This window comes from Podarcis cretensis, assembly GCF_951804945.1.
Source record: "Podarcis cretensis genome assembly, chromosome: 9".
NCBI classification, from domain to species: domain Eukaryota; kingdom Metazoa; phylum Chordata; class Lepidosauria; order Squamata; family Lacertidae; genus Podarcis; species Podarcis cretensis.
In genome coordinates, this window is record NC_137178.1 from 58,551,987 (window position 1) to 58,565,085 (window position 13,099).

The 13,099-nt window shown below is 36.5% G+C and overlaps 1 protein-coding gene across 4 annotated transcripts in view; it reads left to right on the forward strand.

Moving 5' to 3' along the window:
• MICU3 (mitochondrial calcium uptake family member 3) overlaps positions 1-9,729 on the forward strand; it is a 39,323-nt gene extending 29,594 nt beyond the window's left edge. For all 4 annotated transcript variants that reach the window (XM_079989792.1, XM_079989794.1, XM_079989791.1 and 1 more), the window contains 5 exons: positions 1,239-1,339; positions 3,308-3,479; positions 6,844-6,952; positions 7,633-7,790; positions 9,655-9,729. In XM_079989792.1, coding sequence (XP_079845918.1) covers positions 1,239-1,339; positions 3,308-3,479; positions 6,844-6,952; positions 7,633-7,790; positions 9,655-9,723 — 609 coding nt within the window. In that variant the 3' untranslated portion in view covers positions 9,724-9,729. The remainder of the gene's footprint in view (positions 1-1,238; positions 1,340-3,307; positions 3,480-6,843; positions 6,953-7,632; positions 7,791-9,654) is intronic.
• The last annotated feature ends 3,370 nt before the right edge of the window (positions 9,730-13,099 follow it).

Here is a 13,099-nt window from a genome sequence, read left to right on the forward strand (position 1 = left end):
GATGAATATATAAAATCCATAGAAAAGAGGTTACGTAATTGTTTTACCATGTACTCGGATTGTAGACCATTCTGCTGACACAAAACTTAAACACATGCACATTTACATGCCTATAAAACCACTAAGTTTTAAGTTGAAAGCAATTGCCTTGGTCATCTGGGATGACCTGGAGAATACAAGTCTTGGGGTGCATCTGTCATGTGCTTGTAAATTGAATTTGCACCATTTCAGGACCAACTGTACTCAGAGGTTTTGGAAGCTATTGATATAATGGTCACCTGTCAGTGTCATTTGAATGAATCAAGTGTAGCCTTGCTGCAAGGTCTTTGGGAGCCGATTATTTGAGCTGGTACTGTAGGTCAAGCTTACATTTTCAGAAGGGCAGTATTTTGATAAATAAGCAATTAAAAATAGAAGCAACGGTTAATAATGCTATCCAGAAAGAGAAAAGAAAATACACAATCCTTCATACTGCTTAAATATATCTGGTTTGTGTACTATATGAATCTGAAAGTCAGCTAGTCAGGTTTCATATTGAGGACCTGCTACTCCTATTAGTTTACAATTTCAGAAGCTGTAGGTTAAAAATATCTCAATGTGTGAATATATATTCTTAACTAAAGAACAGTTTCTTATAATTCCACTCTTCCTCTGTTCACACTTGAGGTTTTTCCTCATAGGAAGTAGAATCATTGACATTTTTTGCATGGACAGATTTTTGCAGAAAAATGACATCACTGTCAAAAAAAACAAAACAAACAAAAAACCACAGGCTCCTGAGGTAGGCCTGCCTTATTATTTTCTCCACCAAAATATTCCCTTCACTTTTTTGACATTAACAAAGCTATGGATGAGAAATACGTCTGCAATGATGGTTGCCTTTCCATCATCATAATCATTTTTAAAATGTGCCAACTTATTTTCACTGCATTATTTCACTATTCTGATTAATTTCACCCAGGTCCCTGGTTTTATTTAACACATTTGATCATACCATGTCACTTTTTAAGTTTGGTAGGCTAAAATGTAATGTAAAATATTGTGTGGGGAAGTATGACCTGACTAACGTTACTAACTGATCTTGCAAATAGTTTTAATATGTATTTGATGCATGGATGCATTTAATCTTGAAGCAGTCTTTTTAAAACAAAGTGCATTGATAAAATTCTGTGGATTTTATTTTTGTTACTAAAGCTATTACAACACTAAGCAATTAATATACTTAATATGTTTTTAAGCGTGCAGATGACATCACTGGTTTACTATCCGATACTACACTGCTGGTACACTTTTTTGGTAAGAAAGGAAAGGCTGAGCTTAACTTTGAAGATTTTTATAGGTGAGCCTTACTTTTAATACTTTTCATATGTACAAATCCTTTTGTATATGTCATATTAGAAATCATACATGCCAATAATATTGTCTGTATTCTTAAATATTTTTAGAAGGTATTTCTGATTTTTTTAAAAAAAAACTTTGGAGTCTATGGCTTCCATAGCCTAGAACTGAGAAGAGCCACCAAAGGCCTATCTTGCCCAGCATCGTATTTTCAAAGTGACTAACCAGATGTCTATAGGGAGCACTTGTGATTCCCAGCAACTAAAAACAGCTTTTTGTTACCTTTATAGTGTTCTGCATAGCATTCTGTAGTACTTAGAAATACATTAGTACCCCATTTAGAAGATCAAAATATGAAAATACAATATATATTTTTTTCTGTAGTAAATATGAATCAGTTCTGCAGCCACTGGTAAATCCTGATTTTTTGGTTTATATCTATTTTGTATTTTTTGGTCTGAATGATCCAGTAATTCCATTGCATTAGAGCCTTTGTTTATGCACTGAATTCCATGTTGACAATTATCTTTACTCGATCTCTATAGAGCTTTGCAATTTATACATAGTTTATACATAGATGACAGGTGAGAAGCCACCTTCACAGATAATCAGCCTCTGTCTGTAGCTAAACATGTACTTCTGTGCCTTTTAGAAATAATGTAACTTTCTAAACTTAAAAGGAACAACATCTCTTTGCCTCTCTGACATTGAAATCTGTGGTACAGTAGTGAGAACCTGTCCCACGCACACCCACAGGTGTTGTTGGGCTCCGACTCCCATCAGCCCCAGCCAGTAAGACCATTAGTCAGGAATTACGAGTTGTAGTCTAGAGCAGTGTTTCCCAACCTTGGGCCTCCAGCTGTTTTTGAACTACAACTCCCATCATCCCTAACTAGCAAGACTAGCGGCCAGGGATGATGGGAATTGTGGTCCAAAAACAGCTGGAGAACCAAGGTTGGGAAACACTGGTCTAGAGCAGTGTTTTTCAACCTTTTTTGGGCAAAGGCACACTTGTTTCATGAAAAAAATCACAAGGCACACCACCATTAGAAAATGTTAAAAAATTTAACTCTGTGCCTATATTGACTATATATAAAGTAATTCTCTTGAATAGGAGTCAAATAAACAGAAAGAAAGTATTTTATAATTACTTTATTATGAAATAGTAAATAAACAGAAATATGAAAAATTATAAAATACTTTATTTTTAAATCTTTCAAATTTTTCAATTTTTCCCACGGCACACCAGGCAACATCTCGCGGCACACTAGTGTGCCGCGGAACAATGGTTGAAAAACACTGGTCTAGAGCTTCTTCTGCTTTCCCCATAATTACTCCAATGTGCTCTAAGGTTCTTCTTGTAAAAGGACTTCACTATTGGCTTTAGTAACAGGGACAGCTCTGCAAATGCTTCTTTGTTGTCCTCCATGTGAAGCTGTCCTCCCTGTTCACACAGCAGCTCCATGTGTGCTTGCAGAGCAGTGGATTGGCTCTGATGAGTGTTGCATCGTGTTTATTTTCCTTGGCTCAAACCCTTTGCACATTTAGGTAGCTTAAAACACACTGAAACCAATGTGAGTTAAGCTGCAATCCTATATACTTACCTAATAGTAAAACCTTTTTAAAATAATGGGACTGCATTTTAAATAGACATGTATAGAGTGCAATACTAAACCATGTAACTTTGGAAGCTTGCAGCCCTTGGCATTAAAATATCTTTCTATTGTCATTGCTTCACATTTTAGCCCCACAAATTTCACCTCTATATATTTCACAATATTTTTGTGTGAGCAGAAATGATCTGCCAATGATAAATTTCCTTTACTAGGTCAAACCAAGAAGTCCATCAGCTGTTACTGAAATTGCAAGTTTATTAATTTTGCATGAATTGGAATGTTTGAAATATTAGGGGGTGGGGTTCTACATATGGAGTTATAAGATTATTAAATCAATACCTCTTATAATTCAGGTTTATGGATAATCTCCAAACTGAAGTTCTTGAAATAGAATTTCTTTCATACTCTAATGGGATGACTACCATCAGTGAGGAAGACTTTGCTCATATACTTTTAAGATATACAAATGTGGAAAATACATCAAGTTATCTGGAAAACGTACGCTGCAGCATGCCAGAAGAGCAAGTAAGCTTTCAGCAAAGACCCAAACATCTGCGCACGCACACGCACACACACAAAAATCATAGCCTGATTGAAAGCACAGTTACCTGAAAATGTCAATCACTTCCAGTTACATGTGCTGAAATGTGATACCTGCTGTTGAGCAGGTTGGATTTGTGGGAAGGAGGGGTGGGTTGGAATAGGCCAAATAGTTTTGGAGAACGAAAAATGAGAAATATGGGCAAGGTCCTGTTAACCACTTAGGTTTCATTCATTTTCAATGAGTTTTTGGACATGGACATTCTGGGTTCATTTTGCATCTGAATGGTGCCTGGGCACATAGGCGGGAAGGAGTAATACTTTACACAACACCTTTCACTGGTTTTTGATATTATCTCAGAATGGCTAATTATAACAAAATTCTTCTATATTCTATTTGTAGTCCAGTTCTTTGAGTGCCATTGCTCATGTAGACCATACATCAACAGCTACACACAAGAGGGAGTTATCAGCAGCCTTAGGGGAACCCTAAGGCGGAAACCCTTAAAACAGCCCAATGAGGATTAAGCATGCACAGTGCCCAGGGAATGCTGACAGACTGAGAGGGAAAGAAACTGAAAACCAGATGGGAAGGAGAATGGAAATGAGTAACTGAAAGATAAATACAAAGCATAATGCACAGAGATATAAAAATGGTAGGAAGACCCATTTCCTTGTCTGGACAGGTCATTTCCTGGTTCATATAGATACAGATCCTCCAACTGTCCCTGTTTCCCAGGGACAGTCCCAGATTTACAGAAGCTATCCTGGTTTCTAATTTGAACCCAGAATGTCCTATTTTTCCCTGGAACATTCCTATTTTCATTGGAGAGATGTTGGAGAGTATGCACTTATGCAACCCCCAAGTCAATAAGAAACTATACAACCTTGAGAAGACATCTGAAGGCAGCCCTGTATAGGGAAGTTTTTAATATTTAATGTTTTATTATTATATATAAAATGTTGGAAGCCATCCAGAATGACTGGGTCAACATCTCTATTTTCATTGGACTAATGTTTGAGGGTATGTAGATAAGTCCCCAAATGATGAAAGTTACAGCTTCTGATAGAATTCAGTGGAGAAATCAAAGATTTTAAAGTAGTTGGGACTGTAGACCACTGTGTCCCAATATGAGAAAAAAGCACACACACCCAATGAGAACTGATCATGGTAATAGGCACAGAATGCTGACTGTCTGGGACAGAAAACCAGGGGGAATGGGATGGAGTGGCTGAACCATGAAAAGAAAAACAACATTTTTTGAAGTGCCCCACTCGTTTCTACCAATAGTAAACTATTGAGTGTGAGTCTTTATGTAGCCAGAACAGCCCCATCTACAAAGTACAATGGGGTGGTTGAAGCGGGTTACAGATGTGCTAGGTTAGATTGCGGCAATGCAGTATGCATTGTGTTACCTTTGCTAGTACAAAATTCAGTAGCCAGATAGCTGTTTCTGGTAAAACAGTTTTAGCATGGGGCTTCTCAGTAGTGACTCCCCATTTCTGGAATGCTCTCCCTAGGATATACACCTGGGGACATCATTGTTTGCTTTTAGGTACCAAACTAAAACATTTCTGTTTAACCAGGACTTTGACTGTTACTTGGAAGGATCACGAGTTAGGGCTTTGGCATTTGTAGTGCTCACCTTTCAGTGGGATGGGTAGAATTTGTCATAAATATTATTGAATAAGTGTGTTTAGGTTGTTGGTTTTTTTAATTTGCAAAAGATGATGTTCAACATAATCTATCCTAAATGACATATTATTTAGTTGTGATAGAATGCCACAAAGTCCCATGTGCAGTTTTGCCATCTTTAGGGTATACGCTCTTTTAGCATGTTTAATCTAGTTCTTCAGTCTCCTTAACACAAGATCATTTATAGAAGGCCAGTGTGGAGTGAGTGGTTCTTAGAAGTGACTAAACAGAGGATTTCAAAAACTTGGGCAGTTGCAAAAGCAAATAACCTTGCTAGCTAAACTGTTTGTTGGGAAACAAAGGTGTTGTCTGGAGTAAATTTAAGCAACAAAGAGACATAGTGGCAGCTAAATGCATCAGTGCAAACCAATAGGGTTGATGTTGTTGCAGGGACTCTTTCAAGCATGGAGTGCTTTGGATATCATTCACTTTTATTTGTTTACAGAAAGATCAGGTTTAACTGTTTTAGAACTATTTGTAAACAGTTCAGCTTATTTTCAAATGATCACACTTTTCAACTCTTGACATTTTAGTTTGAGGAGCTTAAAAAAGAGCAAGTAAGCATCATTTAGCAGTTAGTGGTAGTTAAAAGGAGGGAAAAAACACCCAAAGTGCTTTGGTATCATGACACAGATAAGGCACTCAACAAATATACTTAAAGCACAGTACTAAAAAGAAACAATGAATGTGCTACAATAATAGTGGTATAAGCAAGCATTAAAAATATAAATACTTGTTAAAGAATAAAATGGGTCGTGTACCCCCACCCCCACCTAAAAAAAAGACCAAATATTCAGTGTTAGGAAAATGGGAGAAAGAATTAGAGAGCAAAGAAACCTAACTGCATGTTTTGAATTCTGGACATATCTGTATCATATGCACATAAATCAAAGTCATGGATTGCTTATCAAACTAAAATTTATCCATCAGTTGTCTACAGATCAAACAAACTATGACTTGTTTCTCCAAAATTTGATTTAGTTTCCAGCTGCTCTTACCGTGTCCCTTTGTAGCTTAGTGAGTTTCCAGGATGGAGTGGGCAAACAAACCATGGTTTTTATTTTATTTATTTCCATACAAACAAATTGTGTATACCACATGATAGTAACAAAACTTCTAAGTAGTTTGGTTAAGGAAGGATACTAGGTTCATACATAATGCCAAGCCATAGGCAAAATAAACCAGAGTGAGTAAGCCAACAATAAGAGATGGCTTCAGATCATGGCTTGTTGACAGTAAAACAACACTCAACTCCCAACTTCCCACTTGACTAGAAAGCACACAAAGCACTTCCCAGCTGTGCAGGAAGCTCCCACAGCCAATTGCTCCCTCCTCCCATCACCACACCATGCCACAAGTGGTGCTCCCCAGTAAGTGGGGAACAGGTATTACCAATAAAGCTTCTGTCCATTTGGCCACATGGGAGAGGCCTGACTCCTCCTGAGTGAGGCATTCTTTCTCTGCTAGTACAATTTGGCTTGTGGCAGCAGGATTGCAACTTTGTGAGGGAAGGGGGCTATGAGAGGTATAGAACTGTCTCCATTGTATGCTGACTCCATTATCAGCTGCAAAACTGCTGCCAAACAATTAAAGAATGATGCTGATGCTGCTGGTGCTTCTATAGTACTAATATCAGTATTCCCTTATTCATAGGGCATTACATTTGATGAATTCAGATCATTTTTCCAGTTTTTGAATAATCTAGAAGACTTCGCAATTGCAATGCAAATGTATAATTTTGCAAACCGTTCCATAGGAAAAGGTAAAAATATTTAATGTCAATAGTTAATACTTTTTTAATATTAAAAGAAAAGAAATCTGTTTTGTTTAATATTTGGGTGAGCATCAAGTGTTGTGCTTTTTCTGCCTGTTCGACCTCTCCAAAATCCTTTAAATATGTATGTATGTACTGCATGGCAGTTATCCATGTTTGAATCCTATGAGACATAAAATGCCTCTGTGTATCTAAGAGTTTTCTTGTCATTTAATAAATATATGGAAGGTAGGGAAGACTCATCTATGAACCATTTATATACTTTTTTTTATAGGTATATGCTTGTAAAGCCACAGTAGCAGTAAAGCAGCAGCTCCACAGGAGTTAAGCTGCATGCTTCCACCTATGGTCAAACTGTATATTTGTGAATAAATTCAAATAATACAAGACACTATAAGCCTCCAGCAAACCACCTCAAATCACACAAATGAAAATATACATGTATATTAGATGTTTTCTGTACTCCACAGTTATCATTTCATTAGCAATTGCTTTTTTCCAAGAGATCAGCTGTGCAACTAAGCTATAATAAAGGGCCACTTAGAACACAGTACTCTTGACAAATATATATATGTGATGGAGAATGAGTTTTTTTCAATAATAAGTAATGGTAATCACTGTGTTGCATGATGATTTTGGCTGGCTGCTAAATTTCCTTGTTTCCGTAGATGAATTCAAGCGTGCAGTATATGTAGCTACAGGTTTGAAGCTTTCAATGCATTTAGTGAGCACTGTCTTCAAGATCTTTGATGTAGACAAAGATGATCAGCTGAGCTACAAAGAATTTATTGGTATTATGAAAGACCGATTGCAACGAGGGTTCAAGGTAAGAACATGGATTATCTCTTAATCACGAAAACTTATGAATGAGATATAAGCAGTCCATAAACTATAAATTTTTTGCTGTTTCCAAAACTATTTGAAATATAGCCATTTTTTTCATAGATATCTGTTCTACTCTTCAACTTGAAAGGGTTTCAAGAAATTCATCACATAGATGTGTATTTTATTATTATTTAAGGATGTGCCAAAATTCATAGTGTATGTTGCGATAAACAGTAACATTAGTCTGACTTTGAAATGAAACTCATGATTAATCTATGGTTATTATTGAAGTTAAAACTACCTCCATATATGTTTAGTTTACTAACCCTTAATTTACAGAACTGGGATTTGTTTGTTTTTTCTATAGCCAAGTCTACAGACACATTCTGATCCAGCTTGCTGTTGATCAAGTAGGTCCCCAGTTAATCATCTAGAAAGTTCAGTCTCGTCATTGCAATTTATAGACTGGGAAATAGATGTCTAAAAGCTTTTGATAGCCTGTAGTTTTAGAAGTTTAGAAGTTTAATCTGTACTCCTGACTGCCCCCTAGAGACAATAAATTAACTAAATAGTAATCAGCAGAAATGAATTTTGTCACAAAGTATTTTTAAGTAATTATGTAAATACTGTTGTGTAATTATGCATTTAATTTCACATTTTAAATTAGGCTTAGTCTTCTATCAAAAATGCAGTAATCAGATTGCATTTATTTATAAGCCTGAAATACATGTACAATATAAATATTTTAGGTTAATGATTATAAATAGGAATGAGCCGCTACCTACTTGCTCAGCCCATAAACGATTGGGCTGGACTATTCAAACAGTTGAAAAGCTCCCTTCTCTAGCAAAAAAAATGTCTTGAAGAGGGAATACCAGGTGGCAGAGGGCATGGAACAGCAGCGCTTCGCCTCAGTGGCAAATATTATGATCCTCAGACAAATGGACATGGGAACTGCCAGGGAAGCGTGGGGAACATATGAGGTGGGGTGCTAGCTATTTTGTGCTCTGCCAAGCTCAAAGGGCGACTCAAAATCAGGATTAAAGCAGGTGGGCTGAAATACTCATACAACCCCAGTTTTGATTTCTTACATCATATATGGTTAATGAGGCCTTTAAAGAAGGAAGAATGAATCTATACACCTTCTCTAGTAATTTGAATTGGCAAGCCAACTATTTAATACCTTGCCTTCAAAATGTGGTGACAAAATTTATTTCAATGCTTGTGCTCTGAATGTTGTTTTTTAAAAGTGCCACGGTTGTGTGGAGTTGCTGATTGTCCTTATTAGTGTTGGGTTTAAATATGTTGTTAGCCAATCTTCTTTTAGCATTCCCTATATACACTGTTCATAATTCTGAATATTATGTCTCCTTTGCAAATGTATTAAGGGATTTTATAATTGTTTTCTAACCTGAACTTTACAAATTTCTGCTCTGAGATCTGGTATGTTTAACTGCCACCTTGTGGGCAGTGACTGTATTGCCAAAATTTGTAGTGATGTTTGTACAGTAATTTCACACAAGCTATATGAAAGTAGAGTATGGGGGCCGTTTACATAATACCTTATTTAAGATGTAGATTCAAGATCTCTGCTTAAAACATGTATTTTACCAAGAACTTTAAGAAACAACACTCTCTATTTTAGCATCTTTGAAATCAATAGTTATTCCTATATTGCGGTATCATACATAATTGTATCACAGTTGCATGAATATTTTAGCCTAAAATTATTTTTGCTGAGTTTTCTACACTATGACTAACAAGTACAATTCCTTTATTATTTTCATGCCATCTTCTCCTAACGCTCACCTTTGGCTGCCTTCACATGATGCTTGCACATGCACACTTCTTTGTCTTCTTCTCAGGGCTACAAAACCCTGCAAAAATACACCACTTTCAAATCCTGTGTGAAGAAGGAACTCAATAGCAGATAAACTATGGTATGTCTATGATGCACTGTGTTTCTAAAACCGTTGGTTAAAGATTTATCACTGTACTTAGCTGAGCTTTCATTTGACAACTGAGAATCAAAATAACTGATCAGAAAGTGAACTCTGTATAATTTTGTTCAGTTCATTCAGAATCAAAATTTCAGTTTCTTCTCCATTTTCCTCGGGGAACTTGTGCATAAACTTGTTTGTTCTAGGAAAATCTATGTCCAAGTCTTTTGGCTTGAGTCTGGAGCCTTGTGACCCAGGACTCCTGTATTACCTATTTTTGTTAGCATATATCAGGAGTTGCCAACCTTTCTAGGTCCATGGGCACATTTGAAAATTGGAGAAATTGTTGTGGGCACCATACCAAACAGGCACTGCAACCTATGCTGTTGGCTACCACAAACTCCTTCTTTCAGCATGCAGAGTGGGGGGTGCCAGGGAAGGCCTCTATGGGAGTATGTGTGCCCATGGGCACCACATTGGTGATCTCTGGCATATATGGAGCTGTGTTAAGCTCCAAGACAGTGTTTCCCACAACAGCACAGTGAGACCTATACCTCATATAAACACATGTCATACATTTGATAGTAAAAAATGTATAAGCAACCGTTAGATATTTCAGGATCATTCTGCCCTGTTCCCCCATTTAGAAAACATTTTGTTTTTCTATAAAGGGAGTTGCTCCAGCTCCTTGATCATTTTCCAGGAAAGAGCAACTAAAATGATTAGAGGCCTGGAGCATCTGCCCTGTGCAGAACCAGGGACGTATGGTATGGAGAAAATCAATAGAATTTTTTCTCCTTCTCCCATAATACAAGAACACTGGCTCATCCAATTATGCTGAATGGTTGGAGGTATCAGGCAGACCAAAAAGAAGTACTTCTGCACATACTACATAGTTAAAGTATGCCATTCACTGCCACCAAATTGGACAGCTTTAAAAGGTGATCAACTCATTCATGGAGAATGCCAGTGGCTTCATGATATCCATATATTCTAGTGACAGTATGCCTCTAAATACCAGTTGCTGAGGAGCACAAAGGAGAGAGCTTTTGTTCTCATGTCTTGCTTATGAGCTTCCTGTGGACTTCCTCTAGTTGTCCAGTGTGTCTGGAATGCTAGAAAAGATAGAGGTTAGTCTGAACCGGCAGGAATCTTATGTTCTGTTGTTGCTACTTATGCACAAAAGAGATGTGATGTTTTATTCTGGATATATTTATGTGTTCATCATACACTTCAAATTAGATGGAAATTTTAGTATTTTGATTTTCCCACAAGAATATGTATGTTGTTAATTAATATAACCTTCATGTCCAGTATGTAAGGGGATTTAATGGGTTGCTGTCCTGAACACCATAATGCTTCTGAAATTGCCCTTCATTTTATTTATAGGACATGCATAATTGTTGTGCAGGGTCACAGATTGCTGTATTCATGCTTGTCCGCAAATTCTGTAAAATAGAATTCACACAAGAAGTATAGTTTTCTTTGCCTTGGCTAAGTGTAATGGAACCAGGAAATGGAGGATATGTGTAATTAAAATGCTGCCTGCTCACAAGTCACACAGCAGATTCAGCACTCTTCTCTTGCAAGCTATTTGCTTATGAATGATTTTTATTTCCCATGGTCAAGTGGCTAGCTTCAAGCCTGCATTTTTCAATGGTTAGAGATTTAGAGTTTTTGCTCAAGAATCTACACTTTATCTGGCTCAAACCTACATTAATTCTACAAGAGTTAAGAATTTTATTTTCTGCTTTGTGTGTTAATATTTAAACATTTATTTTTTTAAAAAAATTAAGGTATCGGGACGTTTTAAAAAATCCTATTTTTATAAAACAGATTAAATTTAGAATAGGGTTAAACAAATATATTGTCCTTTACCTTAGCTGTTAACAGAGGCACTGCCAGGTTTTCTTAGTTTTGTTTTAATGTTGCATGGTAAGGGACATAGCCAAAACACCTAGCTTCTTGTAAGCTATTTAGAGTTTATTGTTTTGTTTTGTATTTTATATACAGACCTCCTTTAATGTAGCTGTAATTATGTTTGTTTTCATTAACAGAAAAAACCGAAATATGGGTTGAAGAACTACTATGTTTGTGTGATGACTGTAACAAGCAAACACATTAGGCAGCGTTGGAAGCAATTTCGGAATAGAGATATGCTGTGATGGATGACAAGACACTTCCAGTTTTGTTCACCGCTGATGGTTTTTCTTTTTCTTTTTGGGCATGCCTTGCAAACTGAATGCAGAAATCATGAAGTTGGTATTTAAGCCAAACATCTTCCAGCTGTAGCTATATCTTATCATCTTGGACTGCGATCCCTAAAGTGCCCTGCTGTATAATTTTCATTCACTTCATTAGGTGTGAGTGTCTGTGGAGTGAGAGTCATCCTCTGAATATTTCTTCTTACAGGGATTCAAGTGAATATTCGTAAGGATTTTATTTAACTGTTAGATTTTATTTTCTAATTAGTCATCTGCAGAGAAGACTTAAACATGTGCTGAGAAATAAGTCAGTAGGACTTACTCCCAGGTAAGTGTGCACAGGATTGCAGTCTTGAAATGGGTTATATTTACAGAACACTTACAACCAAACCCAATACAACAATATTATGATTTAGCATTATCTGTTTTTATCTTTGTGAGTTGCTTTGGATCCATCCTAATGGGGGGAAAGTGTAAATCATTTCTTTTAAAAAAGTATGCATGGGGCAACCATTCCTGATCTTGTGGAGCCCTTTCAAAGAAATTAAAATCCTGCTGATCAGCTGTTTAGCATGAAAGGACACGATCTAGTCCTAAAAACAGCTGAGTTATTTCTGCAGCAGCTCCAGATGCAGAGCCCCAAGTGTTGGATCAGTAATAGAAACTGCACGTATAGCACCCTTCTCCTTCTCCAGGTGGGACAAATACATCTAGTGCCCTGAGTTGGAGGGGATTGTTCCACTTTAAATATAATTTAAAAATGTGAATTGTTTTAGGAATGTATTTTTAAAAAATATCTGTTGTATTTATTTTGTTTTCATATGCCATTCCATTTTCTTAATATGTTTGTTAGGCTGTTAAATGTGCCTATAATTACGGCTATGGAGGAAAAAATGTTTTCATATGATTTTATAATAGGAACATGTGGAAAGCAAATAGGAAATGTAAAATGAGATTTATTCCGAAGCAGAAGAAAATTTTGTAGCTCAAAGCTATAAAGCTGCATTTAGACCACTCTCTCTGAAACATTATGCTAAACAAGCTCTTATAGTATAGATTAATGTGAAAGTTGAAATAGTTTAAACATGGAAACATTATGGCACAGTGGTACACAAGCCACTTAAATTGGAGTATTTCAGTTTTAATCCTGGTGTTTCTCATTACAT